At 43.8% G+C, this 23,715-nt stretch overlaps 1 protein-coding gene across 6 annotated transcripts in view; it reads left to right on the forward strand.

Moving 5' to 3' along the window:
* The window catches only part of MTRF1 (mitochondrial translation release factor 1), a 129,469-nt gene that overhangs the window by 83,418 nt on the left and 22,336 nt on the right, over window positions 1-23,715 (forward strand). For all 6 annotated transcript variants that reach the window (XM_085621951.1, XM_085621948.1, XM_085621947.1 and 3 more), the window contains exon 9: window positions 548-646. In XM_085621951.1, coding sequence (XP_085478077.1) covers window positions 548-646 — 99 coding nt within the window. The remainder of the gene's footprint in view (window positions 1-547; window positions 647-23,715) is intronic.

A 23,715-nucleotide genomic window follows, 5' to 3' on the forward strand; every position in this document is an offset into this window, starting at 1 on the left:
CTAGCAGCTCAGCTAATAAAACCTCCAGTTTGCAGGCTGTAGCCCTGTTTTAATCTTGATCCATGCCACAGAGACGCTTGCCTTCTGAAATTGGACTAGTAACATTTTTCCTTCAGCATCCTCAGTTTCCTAAACTTTTCCTTCCCGTGCCGACACCAGTTATCGAACACCCCATTGTCGTTTTTTTCCTCTACGCACTTTCACAAATTACCCTTTTAAAGGACCAAGAAAGGAGGTATTATGGGTTATTACTGTGAAGTAACAGCAAACAACAACATTAGCATTCCTTTTTAAATTTGTACATGTTCAACATGGTTTTTTAACATTTTGCTATGATTTTTGGTAATCAAACAATAAAATTTGAATTGAATTGAACATTCATATCTCTCTGAAAACAATGCAGAATAATATCCATTTTGTGAAGGTTGTTTTGCATTTTTGCCTACTTCATCAGTTGGGTCAAGAGTCAGCAGCGTTGTTGTTTTACCTGTAGCAGACTCTTCATTGATCCTCTGTTTCTGAAACGTTGTCTTCCTTACCGATGCAGCTGGGATCCAGAGCGCAATCAGACCGGATTCGCACCTATAACTTCACACAGGACCGACTGACGGATCACAGAGTTTCCTATGAAGTCCGTAATATAAAGGTACTTTAAATATCATAACAATGTTGCTTTTCATTCTATCCTGTCATACTACGACCAGGCCTTCGTCGTGGAGGTAAAGATATTTGTCAATGTGTAAAAACTTTAAAGTTGAGCAGGAGCGAGCTTGCTAAAACATACACTAATCCTGTTTTTGGGGGCGACTCTCATATCTGCGGTGCAGAAGTCCGAATACTGAGAGGCATCCTGTCCTGTGGGCAAAGGGAGGGCACGGGTGTGTCTGCCTGCATGTGAGTGGCAGGATTGTGGCATGGTCAAGTGCCACTTTAATAGTAATCCATGGTATCGGGTTACACTATACAGATTGGTCCAGGAGGAGGTGCCTGGCAGTGGTACCGCACAGCTCATGAAGTCAAGTTTAGACTGTCAATCTAGTAATGCATTTGCTCACTGTTTCCTGAGATGTGAAATGGGTACTGATGATAGCAGATCTGATGTGAAAGAGTTCCAGGTCTAAAGGGCATTTCTGGATACCGCATCTAAGTGTGTTGCTTTCAAGCAGTGGCATTTTCATGAACATTCGTTCTTTGCTGCTGGAAGACCATGCACCAGCCTAAATGGTGAAGTGTTTTTGCTCTAACATAGCATAACATGTGTATTTGTAAAGCGCACGTTCACCCGGTGGCATCTTGGCGCTGAATAGCAGATGTTTATTGCTACCCAACTCAATGGTACTCATTTTATCGACCCCAGATGGATGAAAGGCTGAGTGGACCTGCTGGTATTTGAACCTGTGACCATGAGGTCGAACACAGACCCCTGCAATGGACGTATTAGTCCCCTGAGCCACCAGACCCAGCTCTTGGACAGTTGGCTTGAAACTCTAAATTGTAGCTGCGCAATGAAGTTGCCCCAGGGTGATTTTAATCTAGCCTTCAAAGAAGTCTGGTTTGTGCAGACAGTTTGCAGTAGCTCATTTACACTGCATCACTTTTGTGGAACAGGGACATTGTTAGCTAGTGTCCTGTTGTGCTGGAATAGCTCTGCAATTCCTGCAGTGTGATTTTCAGCAAGTGCATGAGAAAGCCAAGAGACCCATCCACTAACCCGGGCCTTTATTGTTGAAGAGTCGATAGGAGGAAGAGAAACCTAATATTGGGTAGGATATGACAGTCTGCCAAGGTCTTCTTAAGCGGAGGGCTGCAATACATGTGTGTGGGCTTGTCGCAAGCAACTCGGGTGACAACTGTAGGAAGCTGGCTCTTCATTTGGTGTACAAAAAGAGGTATACCTTGCAAACAGTCCAGGTAATCCCTTATGAGTGGACGGGGCACGCAACCTTCAGTAAATTGCTTACACGCAGCACAGCTCCCCCCGATACCCTAGTTGCTCTCAGGTACTGGAAAATGGCAATGCGGTACACTGCGCCGACTGTCCCATACTCCCCTAATATACCACTGATGGGACTACCCACACCAGCTGGTTCAATTAAGCTTATGTCCGCATGGGAGCGCAGACAAACTGTTACTAATAGGATGGGTGGCGAAAATAGACAGATGTATGGTAGTCGAAAAAGAGGTCTACAAAACCAGAGGCTGTCCTAAAAAGTGGGACAAAAAATGGGGTACCTGGAATGTCTATCGGTGGGGAACTGTGCATCTCGCCAACAGTAGAACTGGAAATGTCTCAAAGAAGAGCCACTGAAATGTAATACCTGACTGTAATGTTGCATACAATACTGCCTTTTTCCTCTTTCAGAACTACATAATGTATATCACAATGATCTGTAAGTGACGATTCTTAAATTAAAAAAAAAAAAATGGACACAGTGCAATATTTATTGGCATCTATGTTATCCTATGGATGTAAAACAAATACTGCATACTAGTTCCTTACAGCGACTTATGAGACCAATCCTCAGGACTTAAGGTGAGTACAGGGCAAGGTCTAAGGCAGCCCCAGCAGGTCACCTCTAGCGGCACTAGGGCGGGTGTGTGACTTAGTGCAATACAGCGTCGGGTGCCCAATGTTCATCAATGGGGATTGGTCCAGTTGGAAAGAGGCTGCAGGTTTAGACTGGAAGGCCAGTCCACTTGAACCATCTCAATTCTCACGATACTCGGGGATTTGGGTACACCTTCGGTCCACTTCCACTCGGACCAGGACCGACGGGTGCAGAGGGGTCTTGAGGCATCAGGTTTTCGTCACTGGAGTCACTCGTGATACAGGGAGCCTGCACACAGAGGCTGCAGGCTGTGTCGGGTAGTCCACATTTGGGAAACCCAAGATGGGCTTCAAGTCTGGAAGGTCTGGGGATTACGCTGGCACTGTTGGCCCACTTCAGCTTGGGCTCTGCGGCGCTGATGAAGTGGGCTTTCCGGCATCGTGTTGTTTTTACAGTCCAAAGTCCTCATAGTTCTTTCTTTGGTGCCTGCAGGATGCAGGGGAACAGCTCTGCTGCTTCACAGGAGTTCCTGGGTCTTTGGGGAAGAGCTGCCAGTCCTCCTGAGCTTTGGAGGCTCAGCAGCTTGCAGGGTAAGATGACTTTGGCACAATTGTCGAGAATAGGTGAACAGGCCAGCAGGGTTAGTGCCAAGTCAGTTGCTTCTTTTTCAGTTCTTGCTTTTTGCAGCTCTTCAATCCTTCTTCTTTTGGGTCGGCAGGATCTGATTTCCTAGTTCCAGGGGCTCTCTTAAATACTGGATTTAAGGGTGTTAGGGAGTGTAGGGTAGTAGCCTTGAGCAGTCCTAGACCTAGAGGGATGCACAAAGTGTGCTGTCATTGGTTACGCAATGGATTGCTGTTCCCGTCATTAGTTTAGTGTGCAATTGTGGTAGTAGTTGCATACAGTATTTCATGAGTCTGTAGATGTGACGAGTCCTTTTTATGTTTATCAAAAGAGTTGAGCCCTACTGGCCTATTCATGCGAAGTTAATCTGCTACACGCTAACCTAGGTCCTAGCGCTAACACATCTGCGCATGTTTGCATGTAGGAATGTGCGTGGCCTGCACAGTGCATATATCATGGATATGAGTGAAACCGCGTATTCAAGGCCTGTGGCTTCTATTTTGGAAGCCCCTGGCCAGTTTGTGTGCACAGGGTGGAGTGAGATTATTTTCCCAGACAGTTGAAATGTATTACAGACATTCTTAAAGTGAAGCTGGTGGGAGTAGACCTAGACAATGATGTGGGGAAAGAGGAGACAAGCTTCCATTTAGAACTTATTTTAGGTCATAGGAGCAGTTGATGAGTCTTTCTGAGCACTGCCATTTGGTAGAGGTAAAGGGTGTGACTGCAGTCTATGATGCTCGGAGTGTGAATGATCCTTTAGGTGAGGCCAGCCTTTTGGCTCTCTCCCGGATTACCAATAAGTGTTGCTATTGATAGCCAAGCGCCAACTGCTCACATCTCTTTTTGTCTGCGTTGTGAGTGCTACAATCTGGAGACAACCCTGCTGTGAAGAGCATGACTACACAAAGGTCGATTCTGGAAGACAGCCTGGAGAGGACATACAAAAGGAGACTTACTCGAACTGGTTATGAAAACGCAGAGTATACACTTACCCTGTCTCTTTTATCTGTATAAAAGTGGGAACGACTGACCCACTTGGTTGTCTATTTCCATTTTCCCTATGACCAAGGAAGGGGGAGGGTGCGCTCTGCAGAGTACCCAGAGAAATGTTGTGCAGTGAGAGCTGGTGCTTGCCTGATAGCCAGTTTCCCAAAGGTGAGGGATATTAATTGGCATACGAATTGGAAGGGAGATCTGTCTCCCTGTTCTGAATCGCTTGGAAACTAACCTGCCTGAAAATAAGAGGGATGGAGTGAAACAACTTTGTAGAAGGTATTGAAGAAGAGACAAGAGAGAGAGACTGACTTGGAATGCTGTGAGGTCTGTGCCGTGGCAGTGTCATGAAGTCTGTCCAAATTGGACTTGGACTGCCCTGCTGTGATTCTGAAGTGGCAGGACTGTGGCTATTTGGATATAAAAATCCCCTGCACGGTGATGGACATGCTCCCCTTCCCTGAGTTTCCCAACTGCATGGCTATCTGGACCATTGGTATTGATTTTTAGTTACTGGTGAACATGGATCAGGTATTGCACCATGCTGTAGGCCTTACTCATGGTAATGTGGTCTTGTTTGACCAGAAGGGGCACACCAAGCACTATCATCTTAGTGGCAGAAGGTTACTGCACCTTGCCTGAAGTTAAGTGACTCGAGCACAGTGGTGGCAGCATAACCGTTTGTGTTTCATAAGAATCAGTAGTGTGCACAGGCCTCTTTATTTGTGCCACTTTAGGGGTACCTGCAGCCCACTCATGTAAAGTTCTGCTGCTGTGGACCTAATTTACTGTTGGTCTATGTGATAACTGTATGATGCACCATGCAACACATGATGCTTGCATGTGCGTGCTGTGTTGTATGTGGCCCTGTGTTTGGTACATAACACGGAGGCCTCTGGGTTTCATTTTTTTTAAGCTTAGGGGCTGGAAAGGCTAGTTGGAGGTGAGGACTGCAACAACATACAGGAGATGTGGACTGTTTACATTCATGAGGGTTGGGGTGGGAACACATACACTGGAATGAGGGAAGCAGAGCATCTCTGTGCACTTCAGACATCTCTGATCCCAGGAAAAGTTAATGGTGAGTGGGACCTGGGCTGACTGTGAGGGGAGATAGTGGATCTGACAGAGGTGGCACTGTAGGGCCAGGGTGTCATAATAGAGCGGAAGGCTTAGGCCTTTAAACCGCTGTGAGAAATATTTTAGTGGAGGCTGACAGCCAGGTGTGATCCCCAGTTACTCCCTCGGCCTGTGTTGTGGGTCATTTGGAATTACAGACAGTCCTTCCCTGACAGACTATCTTTTTTAAAAGGACAGGACAGAGGAGAGGGCATTTCGAAGGAGTTGACACCCACAACTCATTTCAAAGGACCAGACACTAAATCACATCTGTGTCTGGAAATGGACTATAAAAGTGGGAGCATGAGTCCCACGAGCTGTTCTTCAGGGAAGGCAAGATCACCACAACATAAAGCTGCTGCAACCAGGACCAAGCTCTGCTAGTTTCCCAGCTGAGTGATGGACCAGCACCCAGAAATCCAAGAACACTTGCCCTGTGTCTAGACTACAAACCTTCTTCCCTGTGAGGAGGAGGAGAGACAGCATGGTGATGGAAGGAATACTTTAATTAATCTCAGCCACTGGCGATCACTCTGGATCACATTTCATACCATCGTTTTTCACCCACTTTGCCATTTTAGACAGAGAACCCCCTTATGCAATTCAGCCTTTGTCCTGTTCCAATAGGAACAGGCCAGCCTAAACTGCCAGTCCAGGTCTCTTACATATTGGAACATAAGCAATCCCAGACCAGTTTTGACCTTCTTATATCTCATCAATGAGATCTGCTTGATTACTATGGCACAGTGAGCACAGGACCAATGTATGGGCCTACCTTTCTTGAGTTGCATGTGTCCCCGTTCAAGGAGGACCTGGTCTGGCAGTTCGGTTTGACTGTTCCTCTTGGAGCAGGGTCAAGAGTGGTATGTATATGGTTGGGTTAAAACTGAGGTGGCATGGTGTGCAAAATAACAGTGGACTGTAATGCGGACCAGAGTAATTAAGAGTAGTTGATATTAATTCTAGCATTCCATCCATCACTGTTTTGTATACTGGAATGCAACACCCTAAGTGGCATGTGTATGCCCCAACGTGGGTCCCGTGCACACTGTGCCACTGGAACCAAACTATACCTGACTGATGAGCACTTATAAGGACGAAACCTGTCTTGGGTTGCTTGTGTTCCAGTTTAGAGAAACCTGGCCTGACATGACGGGCTGGAATGTTCTTCTTGGAGCATGGGCAAGATGATTTGCATATGGTTGTGTACAAACTGACGTGGCATGGTGTGCAAAATGATAGACTGGGAAGTGGCCTCAAGTAATTACCAGTGGCTGAGATTAATTCAAGCATTCCTTCCATCACTTTTTCGCCTAACTCAATGCAACGACCTAAGTGGGATGGGTATTCTGAGACTTGGGTCACGTGTATATTGTGCCACTGGAAGCAAGATAACCAACTGATCACACCTAATAAGGAGGGAACTGGTCTTGGTTTGCTTGTGTTTCGGTTCAGAGAGAACCTGACCTGGTAGTTTGTGATGTTACATATCCTGCGACTCTGGCCCAGGTCTTCAATTTTTGGCTTCCCCACCCACGAATGCCAAGATTGAGTTCAGCACACCACCACTTGACAGGTGGAGTCTGGGTTATTGCAGCCCTACACAACCCCACTAAGCATAGCTGCTTGTGTGGTGTCTGTGCTTTGTGGGTTACTAACAGTCCCATGAAGGGAGTCAGGGACACAGTGGGAATTCAGACCCAATTTCATTCTTTCGAATAGCACACGCAAGATACACTACATACCTTTTAAAAGTGTTTTATTTCATTTTTTTTTTTAAACAATCTTTATTGAATTTTTAAGACATGACCCTAGACCCCCACCCCCCACCCGACAGGTTACAGGCTTTACAGTTGGTTTGCATAAACATACATTTTTACAGAAATAAATACAGCTTCATTTGATCTTAGTTATACAGCATCTTGAATCCAGGTTCTTAGTGGATCCCAAATAGCTAGGCCTTTCTTTTTTTTATTCAAACCCTTACATTTATAGATTGCAATTTCAAAGCTATAAGTAGCAAGTAGACGAGCCCGCCATTGATGGAATGAGGGTGGTTGTGGATCTAACCAGGCCGATGCAAGACAAATTCTCAATATTGACATTGAAATAAATATAAATCCCCTTGTTCTAATCGGTCGGGAATCCTCCACGACACCCAAAACTATTTCTGCATTTGTTATTTCAATATCTTTTTTAATAATTTTTGAAAGGAAGATCGAGATATCCTGTCTAATAGCAGAGAGTTCATTACAAGTAGCAAGCATATGCATTAGGTCCGCTTCGAGAAACGCACATCTTGGACATTTCGTCCCCTTTCCATGGCTCCATTTTGATATTTTTTTGGGGGTGTAATATAGCTGAAAGAAAGTCTTGTAATATTGAGCCTGTAATTTTGTTGAAATTAAAATTGATTGCGAAAGATTAAATGCCAACCGAATTGAGTTGTTAGAAATATCTAATTTATCCTGCCAAATCTGAAAATGTTTGTCAAGATCATCAGGCAGATTAGTGATTAAGTTATTGTATATTTCACCAATTTTAATTGTATTATTCTTTATAATGGTATCTATAATTGGTATTGTCTGGAAAGCTGAATTACCGCCCCCTTTTTTCATCAAAAAATCTCTAACCTGCAAATATTTATAAAAATCACGATGGTCTAATTGGAATTTGTTCTTTAGTGTTTCGAATGTATTAAGCCCAGATATATTAAAGAGTAAGCCAAGTTTTATAATTCCTAATGTAACCCAGCGTTTCATACATGAATCTGTAAAAATTGTGGGGAGGTTTTGATTACCATCAATTGTAGTATAGTATGAAAATCTACCAATCCCCAATAATTTACGTACGTTACACCATACTGTGTAAATTCCTTTAAGGGTTTTGAACCGAACCTTTTTAAAGTGACAGTCGTAGGTCAAACGCCATAGATGGTCTCCCGAAGCGGTCCCCAAGATAAGTTCTTGTGGGGTAGAAATTCTACCTGCAAAATTCAGAGATGGATTTGGGATTAGGAGCTTTCTGCAATAATTGAGTGTACAAGCCCACCAATATACCTTAGAGTTAGGCAAGGCGAGACCACCTCTATCTTTTGGTAAATTGATGAATTTCATTGCTCTTCGTGATCTACTGTATCCCCAAATGAAGCTAGAAAATATATAATCCAGTTCTTTAAAAATATGTTGGTCAAAAATTAAGCAGATGCTTCTAAAAAAATATAAGAATTTAGGAAAAAATACCATTTTTATTAAATTACTCCTTCCAATAATTGTTAGATGTAAATTATGTAATCTCCTCAGTGATGAGCTTGTTTGTTTCAAAAGTGGTTTCAAATTTAAATTAACTAGATTGTTGAGATTAGCTGTCATGTTTACCCCCAAATAGATTGCATTTTCAACAATCCTTTCATCAGCACAATTAATTTGATTATTAATAACTATCTGAGTTTTATTTTCATTTAATTTATAACCTGAGATTTCGCCAAAGTGTTTAGCCTCTGTTTCAATTAAATGTATTGCATTGGTGGGATTGGTTGTGGTTAGGGCAATATCATCAGCATATGCTAATGTTTTTGTGTCCCCATGAGGCGTTCTCACCGGTGTTATTGCGACATTTGATTCTAGTTTCCGAATAAAAGGGTCTATGTATATAGCGAAAAGCAAAGGAGAGCAGGGACAACCCTGCCTTGTTCCTCTTGTTATTTTAAAATTTTCTGATGTATTACCATTAATCATCACAGCTGCTTCTGGATTAAGATACATCATACGAATTGCATTGATGAAGGTTTCCCCTATTCCACACTTTGACATAGCTGTCCATAGAAATTGCCAGGAGACCCTATCGAACGCTTTTTCAGCGTCTAGTAATATCAGTGCCATAGGGTCTCCTGTCACCTCGGTAATGTCAAAGAGTGTGATAACCCTCTGTATATGATCGATGGTAGATCTGCCAGGAACAAATCCATGTTGCCGACCCGAAATGATTTTATGTATAAGTGGGGCAATCCGACTGGCAAGTAATTTAGAGTAGATTTTGGAATCGTTGTTGATTAGGGTTATTGGGCGATAAGCCCCTAGTTCAGTTGGGTCTTTATTTTTCTTAGGAAATACAATTATTTTCGCTAGTGCCCAGGATCCTGGTGGCCGTCCGCCATTAAAGACCTGGGACATCAACATTGTAAGTATCCCTTTTAACTGTTTGCTAAATCTAGCATAAAATTCAGAGGGGATTCCATCAAACCCACTTGCTTTGCCCGGGGGAAGACTATTAATAGATAGCAATATTTCGATCCATTGCGGAGCCTCAGCTAGACTATTTCTGTCGGATTCGGAAAGCTCAGTCCATATAACCGTATCCAGGTAATCATCAATTTGGGATTGGTTTTTACAAGTTTCTGTATAGAGATCCGAATAGTATCTTTTAAAGCAGTCTCTTATTTCTCTAGGATCTTGAGTGAGGCCTTTAATCGGATCGTTAATTTCTTTAATGTTACTATCGGTTTGTTCTTGTCTAGCCCGAATTGCAAGATGATGACCAATATTTTCCCCCATCTCATAGATTTTTTGTTTATAATGGGTAGCTTTCCTAGCTGCTTTATTAGAGAACACTTCTATTATTAAATTTTTGGAAATGGCTACATCCCTGATTGCCTTTTCAATATTATTATTAACCTGGATAGCCGTAATAAGTTCTTCTTCTTTTTCGGCTAATTCATTTTGTAGATTTTTTAATTTTTGCTTTTCTTCTAGGTTATTTTTAATAGAGAATCTCAGAGTTTCTCCTCTAATACCTGCCTTGAAGGTGTCCCAAACAATTTCAAGTGATGCGCTGCCAAGATTATTTTCTAGAAATTCGGGAATCCATTTCTCTATAACTTTACAATATTCTGCATTTAACAGAAGTGCCCTTTCAAAAGTCCACCGATTGTGTTTAGATTCTATTTTACAGGTGTCAAGACAAATAGTTAAAGGGTTGTGATCGGACAACACTTTAGGTAGTCGATCAATGGAGCTATGTATTGCTAAATCATGTGAAGCAAATATGTAATCCAATCTTGCAAATTTGAGATGTGGGTTTGAGAAGAAGGTGTAGCCTGGATTATTTGGGTTCTTCAATTGCCAACAGTCAGATAAACCATGTGTATGACATAGTTCATCAAGTGCACTGAAAACTTTCGGTTTTCGACCTACATACTTAAACTTATTGCACCCCAATGCCCAGTTTTGAGGAAGATTTAAGTTAAAATCGCCACAAATAATCAAAGGTAATGGCCAGTGGGCCAGTTCGTTAGATAAGAATTCTAAAGGTCCTGGGTCGTCATCAACACACCCATATACTGAGCAGATGGTTAATTTTTTCCCCATACCATATTTGCATTCAGTGATTGCCCAACGCCCAAATTTGTCTGCTATTGATTTGCCAAATTGGAGACCCCCACTACGGGCTAAAATTGCCACTCCCCGTGTTTTGTTGCTCTGAGTTGTCGCCGTGATCACTTTGTATCCAAGAGTTTTTAAGACTGGAATTTGTGACCTTTCGATATGGGTTTCCTGGAGACAGACAATGTCTGCCCCGATTGAGCTAAGACATACAGCTGTTCTCTGTCTTTTATTTGGGTCATTTAGGCCACATATATTAATGGTTAGGATTTTAATTTTACTCATTTTGAAGCGTTTAAGAGTATTGGTTTAACAGTCCAAATCGTTACGTCTGTATTCCCTCCCTGTCTTGCATCCCCCCCACACCCCGTAAAACAAATGAAAACTGAATGTGTATATGTAGGAAAAAAAACCTGTGTCCCATTCCCCACCCCCGGTTCCCACCCCCCAGTTCCCTTAAGTGAGGCTACCCGGTTCAGGCTGAGCCGGGTTGTGGGCATCATTGTAATCAGGGTACAACAGACGACGGCTGACCTGATTTATATATCATTGCTATGTAGATTTCTGTACACCTCTCCTACTAATCGTTTATCCCATATTTTTAATTAACCTTCCCCATATGTCTAGCTAAGTTTGGGTTAGAAAGTTCAAAGCGGTTGCAGTTATTTGTTAAGTTTGTTTTTTTGCTAGAGTGGAGATTTCTCTTAAGTATACTTCAGCTTGGATCTCACTGGTAAAGCTTCTTGTGTTGCCTTTAAAGATAATCTTTAGTCGTGCAGGATTCTGCAGATAAACAGTAGCCCCAATCTTTTCAAACGGTGTGAATAGTTGTCTCATCCTCCACCTTCTTTCGACCGTAGTGTGGGCAAAATCTGGTCTGCAGAAGAACGCAAAGTCTTTGAATTCTCTCTTTTTTGTTGGGCGTGCAAGATCAAAAACAGCTTCGCGTAACAGAAAATTTCCGAAATTAACAAGGAACGCTCGAGGGTATTGTGTTGAGTTCTGCATTCGTTTGGGGGGTATCAAAGGAAAACGATGAGCCCGATGTATTTCTTTGTTAAAGTCCCACATTTGTAATTCCGGAAAGGATTCTTTTAGTAATGTAATTATAAACCCCCGTGGATCATGTCCCTCGGAGTTCTCAGGAATCCCAAGAAATCGTAGGTTATTTCGTCTGGCTCTGTTTTCTTGATCTTCCACCTTTGTCATTAGATCTTTGATTATACCATCTTGTTCTTTCCCAAGCGTTTGTAGAGTAGAGACATCTTTCTCAAGGTTTTCGGTACGAGTTTCCACGGAGGCCATTCTGTCTGAGATCTCTAGACAAGTTTCTCCAACTTTTTGTATTGCACCTTGTAGTTGTTGGATGGCTGTATGATTTTTCTTGTTATCATGTTTGACCTCTTCATGAAAGTTCTTGATTGATTTCAGGACATCGCGCAGAGAAAGTTCCGGTTGATTTCGGTTGTCGTCGTTTATCTCGGTTTGGGATATCATAGGTTTTCGCATTGGTTTTCGCAAAGCCTCCCCCTTGGGACTTGGATTGATGTTGTATTCTTGTATGTTGTATTCTTGTGGTAGGATATTCTTTACTTTAAGATTTGTTTGTTCAGTATTACTCCCTTGGTCTGTAGTATCTTCCGTTATCAGGTTAATTTGTCTCCTTTGTCTTTTTTGTCTTTCTTTTTTTATTTCCTTATTTTTTTTTTTTGTGAAATTAGCGCTGAGAGGGGTGTTTGGTTTCTTTGAATCGGATTCTGGTATTTCTGAATCTGAGATGATAAAATCAGAGCTTGTCTGTTCCAGTCTCCGTTGTTCACTTGAGGTTGAGGTTGAGGCGCCAGTTTCATAGACTTCAGAGTCAGAGCTGGAGTCGAGATCATGCTCCTGTGACACAGAGTAAGGTTTATTATGTGTATTCTGCTCATAATTCCGATCATAATTTTGAAAGTAGTTGGTTTGATCCGGGCCCTGGCTGGCCTTGGAGTTAAAGCGGTCAGAATGAGGATTATTTCCGGGGTTTAGCTCTTTTAGAGTTGCAATAGCTTTTGATGGGATAGTTTCTATTTCCTGTGCCCCTGTTTGTACGGATATGATCTTGTGTTGTTCTTCAGGTTCATCTAATTCATCAGGTTCATCGAGTCCGTTCAAGCCGTCTGGTTTGTGTGACTCTTTATGTATCTCTTTTGATTCTCCTTGTGCAGTAATCAGCACTCTGCACGTGCTGGGTGGGCTTTCTACACACTTGTTAGTTAGAGGGTCGGTGCCTGTGCCCATACCTCCTGGCCATATGCGGTTAGATTTCATGTCATGACTGGAGTGGAGGTGTTCCTGCACAGGACCAGAAGGGATTTTAGAGATAGAGTTGAAGATATTAGATATCCGGGGTTGGGAGGTATCTAATTGTCCACTGCTTCTTGCGGCAATTTTTAAGTTTTTAATCGTCTGCAGCCGTTTCGCTTTCTTCTCAAGCAGATCTCTACTTTCATACTCGTCGCCAATCTTGCCCAGGTCCGTGTCCTTCTCCTTACCCATATCCGTATCATTATCCTTGTTTTTTTCCTTGGTTTTGTCTTTTTCTTTGCCTCTCATTTTTACTTTAATTTTGGACTTATCCTTCTCGGCTTCCATATCTTTGTCTCTCTCTGTCATTTTTTCCCTCCCCATCTTAACCCTCAGCCCTCTTGTTTCTGGTCGGCTAGGGCCGCTTTGTATCTCCAGGGCGGGTTGAGTGCGAACGGGGCAAATGGAGGCATCCTTACACACCGATGACTCCCCTTCAATGCTAACGCCGTTAGCATCGCCTCCCGAGCCTGAATCGGTTTTTTGCTCCCCCTGCCCCCTCTGCTCCTTGCTCAAGTCCTGTTCCATGCTCGCAAATAGCTTTGTATTTAGGCAGGTGATTATATTTTTTAGCGTTACCCTCTGTGCTTGCGCGCCTCTAGTCAAACACTCACCTCCAAGCAAGTTGTGCAGAAGGGGTCTTAATTGTTGACGCCACCGCTTCCAGTATCGGGCTGTCCCAACAAGAAGTGTATCTCCCAGAAAGCAGGAGAAATGGGAGAAACGAAGGCTGAGGCGCAGCATCAGCCAGCACCAATCCCTGTAGCGAACACTGCTGGGTCAGCGTCAGTGTCAGCGTCAGTGTCAGTGCACCGTCAACACCGTCTCTCCCGGACCGTAGATCGCCGACCGCTGATTGTAGAGACAGAAGCAGATGCAGAAACATACGCGGACACAAGCCACTGCCGCCGCCGCCGCTGCAACAGATGCGTTAAGATTCAACAAGCGGATTGACAGGTAAGGCCTCCGTCAGGCTCCGTCAGGCTCCGGGGATCTCTCTCCTTTCCTCGAAGCAGCGGATGCAGCGGACGCAGGCAGATGCTGACAGCGGCTCCCCCGTTTTTTTTTTTTTAGTATCCCAAACCCCAATCCAAAATCCAAAATCCAGCGTTCTGAGTTTGGACACGCTAGATTCTCGCTAGATTCATTGGGTTATTCGTAAATAATCACAACCAGTCCATTGCTAGTGCAATTGCTAGACTCCGGAGACAAGGAGAGTATCCAGGTCAGCCATGCCTGCTCGAGTTCCACAGTTACAATGACGCCATCTTGTTTTATTTCAACAGCCTCATCCTGGTAGTACATCAGTAATAACCACACACAGTATAATTAAAACAGCACTAATGCATGTTGCTAGCAGCGAGAATAAAATTAATAGTTCTAACATAATTAGAATGCTCCTAGCAGCCTGAAGTCTACTTCTTTGCACTACACTATGAGAACATAAAGTAGTTAACTTGCCTTTAGAGTTTCTTGAGGCTCAGTGAACTGCATACCTGTTCACAGCCTATCAGCTGTGGTTATCAGACTTCAGCTGGGAAAGAGGTCCTTCGGAAGGAGAACACCCATCAGCTGGGCTCAGCTCCTCTCTGCTATGTATCAACTGTCAGCATAAGAGTGGATGCTGCGCTAGTCTGGCATGACCTCTCGTGATAACCTGCTGCGAAGACCTCTCTAATTCAGTGGTCAATTCATGGGGTTTATATAGGGTTGTCCACTGGCTTTTAGCCTACATTGGGGGGATCTTCCATTAATCCGAGACATAACTGTTATGAACCAGCATGATGAAAATACGTCCGCTCGAACTACATGTTTATTGTTCACATTTACTGTCAGACCTTGAAATGTAGATCTCGTGTAGCTTGCACCAGACTTGTGTCAGCTTATGGGTTAGCAAAGTCTTTGTTTAGCTAAATTTACACTTTCACAAGTTCTGTGAAAGATAATGACATAAATGAACTGCTGAATGTGGATCAAAGGCAGACAAGCGTACTTAAAATAGAGTCTGACTTTGAGAGTTTATGTCATCCCCATCTTGTATGTTTGAGAACGACGTAATTTAATTCATATAGTGGACATCATTTTAGAGATCCTGTTTTGTATGAATGACCTAATTAAAGCTAATGAAAACTACGTTTCCATGCTCTTAAAATAAAATTTGAAAAATTCACATCTAAAATAGACTAATTAATCAAAATCTGCATTGCTGAATTTATATAAAAGACAGCATAAAACGAAACATTAAGCTTAGTATGTTTCCATGAGACTGAACAGCTGCTTAGCAAAGGTGTCTGAATGGATGGCAACCAGCTGTCTGGAACTAAATGATGGAAAAAACGAGGTTTTGGTCTTGGGAAACGACCCAACACTCTGGGCTCAGATCAGTTGGCCATCTTCCTTAGGAGAGCGCCCATCCCCTAAGTCAGATGTAAAGAGCCTATGGATGACCTTGGACCACCAGCTAACCATGGCCTCCCCAACAAAAAAGGTGGTTGGCAGATGTTTCGGTCTTTTGTGAGCCCTGAGAAAGGTCTTGAAATGGCTCCCAGTAGAATCACGCAGAACCGTAGATCTAATCCTTTCCCGCCTTGCTTATTGCAACTCGCTGTACTTAAGCAGCCCAAAATCAGTAATAAATAAGCTCCAGATTATTCAAAATGCCACCGCCCGGATAATGTTAGGTATTCAGAAAACACAATCCGCTTGCACTGCGCTCAAATCACATCACTCGCTGCCCATAAGCTGCAGAGTACAATTTAAGGCACTATGCATCTTACATCGGGCTAAACATAGCACAAGCCCATTTGTCCTGCAGCAATTGGCCACCCCCTAACATGCCAAGAAGGACCTGTGATCACACAACCTTGAACTGCTTATTGTCCCCAGAATCAAGAGAGCTAGAAGTGGGGGTAGGTCTTTTGCTTACCTCGCATCCAGGCATTGGAACTCTCGCCCTACAAACTTCTTAAGGAGGACAATTTTATTCGTTTCAGAAAAAAACTTAAGACCTATAATTTCCCCAAAATTCTTTTTTAGTCTTGTTTAACTCACTCACTCTACTCAGTCCGACAGAACTGGGAAGCCCGATTTCAGGTAGCATTGCACTCTACAAAATCTTGAGACTAGAATAGAATGTATACTTTTTATTTCAAGCTGTGCGTGTTTCGAGCAGAAATATAGAAACATTATTTTCCATTTAAAAATATTGTCATAGCGCTACATCAGTTAGGAAGAGACATATATTGATAATGAAGTAGACCAGGCATGAAATCGAGATATGCATAATTGGAAAAATTATGCAGCTTGGGAAATAAAGGAAATAAAAAAAAGTTTAATAATAGGTTTTTATTCCTTCTTCAAAGGGATTCATGAGTCTTTGTTACTTGAAACAGGATTTTAACAATTTTCTTGATCGGATTGTAAGACAACCACTTCTAGTTATCGACTGAAGATGTTTCCACAATAGCAGGATCACAGGCAGCATATGAATGACTGATGAGATCAATTGGCACCGTACACCTGGAGCTGGCTGCTTGTGAGGTGGATGGCCCAGAGTACTGGAACAGATTTCACAGTCCCAGAGTGCTCGAAGATGGTTAGAGTGCCTTGACTGGTGGCTTAAGTGACATCAGTGGTGCAAGGCAATCCTCAAGAAGCTCTTCAAAGGGCCAGGTCAGTCCATCATAGAATGCATTTTGAAGCATAGGCAGGTGCATTGTTCAACAGTGTTTCTAATGTGAATTTAGCGGTTGCAGGAGCATTTCCGTGTCCATGAAAACCACTGGGGATTGCTCCAATTGCATTCCAAGATGATTTCACTTGTACAATTCATACAATAAAAGACTACTGGTCTCACTTGTAGACCATCCATTTTGCGAAAGGACAAGATCCACCTCTCACTGAATTCAGAAAGTTACTTAGGTCCCAGATTGTGTGCTAGGGTTTCTCTGCACTTTTGCTCACCTGGATTCAAGTACTTCATGTTGTCCAAGTGTTTGATACCCTTTTTGGATCAGGAGTAAAATGACAACACCACAACATATTATAAGAAGAATGGTGTGAAATCCTCCAAAAATACTTGAGAACAAGGAGAGAATTAACAGAGGAATCCGTCCAAATACAGCTTTATATCCAGTCAGCAGACTGCATTCGGTGTTCTTAAAAAAGTGCACAATACCAGTTGTACTTCACATTAATAATCGTTTTTACAGTGTCCACAAAATGAGTTGGGTATTGTGTCGGTAACAACCTCTGAATTTCTGCCACAGAGGTCAATTATAAGCCAACGGACACCTTTGATTACATGTTGAGGTGGGAAATACAAGGTTATACTACTACACTGTATTGTTTTAGAAATTATAATCACATAAGGTTGTCTGGGTTTCAACCAGCAGCAGGTAATGTTGGTTAACATTAAATGCAAATCATTATTTAAAAGTATGTGGTGTATCGGGATGGGCAAAACCTGAGTTTTGATAAAACACAATTTAAACCATGCATCAAAGGATTACACATTCCGTGCAAAGACATTGAATCACACAGTTAAGAGTGACCTTGGGGATTTCTGAAGCTGGAAACACCAATAAACACAATGTCATCTTCATTTAATCACCTATCGGTGAAAGGATATTTCCACAAATGAAAGAAATTTGAATTGTGCATTGTCTCGTTCCAGCCCAGTGATTTAAATTTCTGGCTCTATGTATCAACCATGTTACAGGTGGATATTCACTTTGAGAAAATGGGGTTCCCTCCATTTGCTCAAAAATTATCAAACTGTAGGTGGATTCTTTCTTAGCCATTGTTTTCTGTGTTAATGTTTCAGTTGGAGGGTTCAAAAATTGATATCTCGTTTAGTAGTTGCCAAGGCACATAACCTAATTGAAGCATTTGTAAAGCCCAATGCATTTGTATTATGGCTCTTAGTTGAGCCTGGTCATATTGTAGAAGACTTAAGTCTCCTTTAAGGGGATCTAATGCTGAGGATTGGATGTTATTTAATAAATATACTCTTTTGGAGAGTGTGAGCGTGCCATTGTTAATTTTTGGGACATTTTTTCCACTCTTTTGAGCAATTTTGCTCCCAGTGTACTTTAGGGATGTCCCCTAAACTAGCTACGCGGTTTAAATCCTGCGGCGTCTGTCACCAGCAAATGTCAGTGACAGACCCCCATTTGGTTTGCATGTTGTGCCTGAAGTCGGACCATGACTCCAGGAACTGCCCCGGCTGGCGCACCTTGAATCCCAAAGCGATTTGAGAGTGTGAGATGAAGCTTCTGGTGGCTTGACATAGGAAGACTCCATTCCGCTCCTGGTCTCAGTCACGTTGAAGGTCCCGGGCCCGCTCTTGGAATTGTTCCTGTCGGTCGTCATCGTGGTCAAATTAATTGGCTGGTAAGAACAAAAAATCCAAGAAGTTGAAGTGCTCTTCGATTTCACTGCATCATTCCGAATCATTGGACGAGGTGCGGGAATTACTTTACAAGTCGAGGCCCTGCATCCACACTTTCTGAATTTCCCAGAGCAGTGCCCGCCTAACTCAAGGAATCCTCTCATGCCATGCATCTCATATCTCGGTGACCCGATTCCTCTGGAGTGCCTCAGGGTCCCATAAGTCAGGGAGGTACCCCGACTGGATTTCCGCCGGTTAGCACCAGTGGGGCCTCCTTGATCTGGACAAACCCCGGTGCCACCTACACCTCTCGCCACTATCAAGCCCATAGTCATTCCAGACTCAGATATGGAGCCGAACTAGCGCTGTGCTAAGTCGACTCCGGTGCCAATTGGACCCATAAGACCATCTGGGTTGGAGACAATGCCTTCTTTCTTTGATAAGCCCTGTAGGGATTTTGGCTGGTGTGGATCTGAGGATCCTTATGGCTAGTCAGACCCCCACGAAGACCTTTTGGCCCAACCAGATGATGAGAACTGGAATGAAGAACTGGCTGACACCAGTGGTCTGGACACTTCTCCACATGCTGGTCTGATCTGCCCCCCTAATGTGGTTACAGAGGAGGGGGGCTTCCTTTGCTCTGGTGGTAAGGAGAGTGGCTGAGGTCCTCAACCTTCAAATACCCTCTGTGGAATTCAAGATTAAGATCTTGATGGATGTGCTTCAGCCAGAGATATCCCCTACGTACCCCTACTACCTTTTAATGAAGCCCTCTCTGATGTCTTGCTCAGGACCAGGGCTAAGCCCTGCACAGGAACCCTTGTGCACAAGTCTATCACACGTTGCCACCGCCTGCTCCAGCTTTCGTCACCCAGCACCCCACTCCTGAGAGCCTGGTGGTGCAGGCCTCAACCTCCAAAGTCCATCCATGTTCCCTACCACTCCACCGGATAAGGAATCCAAAAGGCAATAAGAGGATTCCGCCTCCTTGCTCTGCAGTAGGTAAACACAGCCTGCCTCTAGGTTGATATAGCCACACTGTGTGGGACTCTGTTTCACAAGTGTTGTCGGAGGAGACCTGAGCTACCCTGAACCTGGCTATAACCAATGGCAGGGATGCACCAAAGTTCACTATCAGATGCGGGGTAGATACAACAGACTCGCTAGGCAGTGTCATTCCTTCATTGGTGACACAGTGCTGACATGCCTGGCTCAGACCGATTGGCTTTTCAGGGGATGTCCAGGTATCCCCATGGACATGCCCTTCGACGATACTCGCCTGTTCGGTGACGAGGCAGATTTAGGGCTTGAGCACTTCAAGGAGAGTAGGGTCAATGTCAAGTTGGTGGGCCTCACCATGGCCCCACACTAGCCACACTCTTCTTTTCGTTCCTTCTGTGGCTGCAGTAGGGGCTATCGACCGCATCCTTTACAGAAAGGCCACAACGGCCTTCTGGCTTCCCAAGCTTAACAATAGACAAGTGGATGCTCCAAATTGTCCTCAGATTGGCTGATCGAGGACCACATCTCCCTGCTGCACCAGGAAGCGCAGGCTCTTTTGGCCAAAAGAGCCCTTAGGAGGGTGACCGCATCAGAATTGGGTCATGGTTGCTATTCCTGCTAATCTCTGGTGACAAAGAAGGACAGAGGCCTACACCCTATCCTAGATCTGCGCCCTCTCAATGCGTTCCTGATAAGTGAAAAAAATCAAGATGCTAACACTTGCCAAGGTCCCATTTACGATAGACCCTGGAGACTGCATGGTAACGTTGGACCTGCAGGATACCTATTTTCAGATCTCCGTCCCGCAGGCCCATCCTGCGGTAGTTATGGTTCACGGTGGGACAGGACCATTTCCGGTTCGCTATGCTCCCCTTTAGTCTCCCCAGTGTCCCTCACGAGTTCACAAAAGTGATGGTGATGGTTGTAGCGCATCTGTGGAGGTTAGGGGTTCCAGTCTTCTCCTACCACCACGACTGGCTTTTGAATGAGGGCTCTGCTGAGAAAGTCATCACCCACCTCCAAACTATGGCGAACCTTCTGCTCTCGCTGGGGTTCACTATAAACCCGTTGAAGTCACATTTGAATCCCCACTCAGATGCTCCATTTCATCTGAGCCATTCTGGACACAGTGCAGTTCCACACATTCCCTCCGGAGTGGAGAGTCCAGGACATTTGGGCTATGAGCCTGATGTTTCGACCTGGATTTCAGTAAGAGCTTGGTCTAATGGCCTCCTGTATCCTGCTGGTGAAGCAAGCTCCATGGCATATGGCTCTGCAGTGGGACCTGAAGAACCCAATGGGCGCAGCATCAGGGGAATCTTTCCGACGTGGTCCACATATCAGAATGAACTGTGACAGAGCTGCAGTGGTTGCTGACGAACCGCTATTGGGTCAGCGGCAGACCCTTCTTCCTTCCCCACCCAGAGCTCATAGCAGTGACAGTGTGTCACTCCTGGGAAGGGGCAGCCTTCTGGGGAAAGTAGATATCAGAGGACTCTTGTCTCCAGTGGAGTGTCAGCTCCACATCAACTTGTTGGAGTTGAAAGGAATTTGTTTGGCATTGAAATCCTTCCTCCCATTCATCAAGGGAAGGCTGCTTCAGGTATTGGCCATGTGGCACTGCTATCTCTCAATGAGCTAAATAGAAATGAGATTCACTCCTAGTAGTCCATCTTTAAACTTAAGTTACTCATTCAAACGTTTAACAGCGTGCAAAGCTTGCTCCGCGCTTAATCTCGTTGCGCTGCAACATTACTAAACCACGAGGGAACCAACCTTGGTGCCGCCAAGCTACACAGCCACTGCCTGAATCCAATGTCATTAAATTTCCTTTTTCCACTTTTTCACCATTAATTTTCATCCTTCTTTACTTAGGTCCAATTCATTTTATTCAATCCAAGTTATGCATGAATATTCAAAAAGTGGCTCAAAAGCGCAGAATCGGTTCCATGTCATGATTTATTTTTACAAACCCAATGCATTTCGGGAATGATTTCCCTTCGTCAGGGGCATCTAAAAATACAAGCAAATGTATACTTTTAGCCATTTCTATAAAACACTGCAAATCACCACTTTAAACAGCACATCCAAATGAAATAACAATAGACCTGTGGGTAAAGCGCCGAGAGTTGCTGTAACATATATGCAACCTCTTCCATATGGCAAACTACCTCCCATCCCTTCTCTATCCACCTTATTCTCCTGTGTTCATCATAATGCGACTGCGATATAATTTTCAATAAGTCCTCCTCTTGTTAATAGAGAAAATAATACAACCTATTTACAAAAGCAAAACTTCTATTAGCTTCTGCGCGCTTACCATGACATGCTGATGAACGGTTCCAAAAAAGCTAAATATTTAAAAACTGTGACTTCATCTTTATTTTTCCTGGCGTGCCGAGGCAAGCGTGACTCGTTTAACTTCCAACTGGATCTGTTGTTTAAGCAAACCCTTTTCAATGTTTCCACCCTTCATCACACCCTTCAGGTGGTTAATTACGTCTATTAGTGTCCAAACCCTGAACAGTTAATAACCAAATAATATTGGGTTTGCGCAACTAATTAATAGGGCTGCTCAATACCACTGGGTACAATTACACTCTGATCCCTTAGAGGAAGACTGTTTATTGGAAACATTTGCAACTATACAAAAGTCCACACACACCCTAGCAATGCTAAAAGGCATGCTAAAACATGCACCAGAAGTGTTTAAAGACCCTGTCAGAGCCAGGATCCTCAACACCAGGGTGGACAAAAAATATAAGGCAGCTCCCAATGACCCAGTGTACATCAGGGGTCAGGTCCCTTTAGATTCTCTTGTGGTGTCTAATACACGCAAGAGGGCTAATACACAGAGCACAGGTGACGCCCCTCCTGATAAAGAATCAAAACTCATAGACGCATCTGGCAAACGAATTGCGTCACAGGATGCAAACCACTGGCACATTGCCAACACCCAAGCTTTGTTAGCCATATATGACAGGGCTCACTATGATATGCTTGAAAAGCTTATGCAACATCTGCCTGATCAATATAAAAACAAAGCCAATGACCTTATACAGGAGGGTAAACTAATAACCAACAAATCTATAAAATGTGCCCTCGATGCGGCTGAGACAGCATCTCGTGCTAAAAATACCAGCGTTTTACTACGCAGGCACGCTTGACTCCGGATATCCGGATTCAAGCAAGAGGTGCAATCCACTATTCTTAATCAGCCTTTCGACCAAGAGCATCTTTTTGGGCCCTCAGTCGACACATCTTTAGAAAAAATGAAAAAAGATACTGAGACTGTCAAGTCCATGGGGGCCTTGCAATTGTCTTCCCCTAGAGGCTCTTTTAGTCGCTATTTTTACATGGCTGGCTCGAAAACCACTGGTTCAGAACATCCCTCTTCATCATATAAAACTCCCAATCAAACTACCTCCTCCAGAGGATACTTTCGAGGAGGTAACAACAATAAAGGAAGAGGCCGCGGTAAAAACACATGCGGCTCCCCTACCACCAAGCAGTGACTTCCCTCTACTTCCCCCCCGATTATTCCACTCCTGTCAGAGGACGTCTCTCACAATTCCTACCTGTCTGGAACTCCATAACAACAGACAGGTGGGTAAGACAAATTATCCAGTATGGTTATTGGCTGGAACTCACCTCCACTCCCCCAAACATTCCTCCCAGACAACGTCCAATGTCCTCGGAACATCTCACTCTTCTAAAACAAGAGGTTCTCTCTCTATTACAAAAACATGCAATAGAACCAGTCCCCTTGCCTCATCAAAGCACAGGGGTTTACTCCCTATATTTTCTAATTCCAAAAAAGGACGGCTCTCTCAGGCTAATATTGGACCTCAGACCGTTATACCTTTACATTCAGTCAGGCCACTTCCACATGGTCACTCTCCAACAGGTTCTACCACTGCTTCAGCAAGGCGACTTTCTCTCCACTCTGGACTTAAAGGATGCCTACTTTCATATTCCCATTTACCCCGCTCACAGGAAATATCTCAGGTTTGTGGTAGACGGTCAACACTATCAGTTCAAAGCCCTCCCATTCGGAGTGACCACAGCACCCTGAGTCTTCACAAAGTGCCTCGTAGTAGTAGCAGCTCACTTATGAAGACAACATATTCACGTGTTCCCTTATCTGGACGACTGGCTCATAAAAGCCAAGTCACACAACAGCTGTGTGCCACACACGCATAAAACAATCCAATTGCTTCACCAATTGAGATTCACGGTGAACCTCACCATGTCTCACCTCCACCCGTCCGACACACAACAATATCTAGGAACTACAATAAACACTTCA

Source organism: Triturus cristatus, chromosome 8 (assembly GCF_964204655.1).
Source record: "Triturus cristatus chromosome 8, aTriCri1.1, whole genome shotgun sequence".
Classification (NCBI taxonomy): Eukaryota; Metazoa; Chordata; class Amphibia; order Caudata; family Salamandridae; genus Triturus; species Triturus cristatus.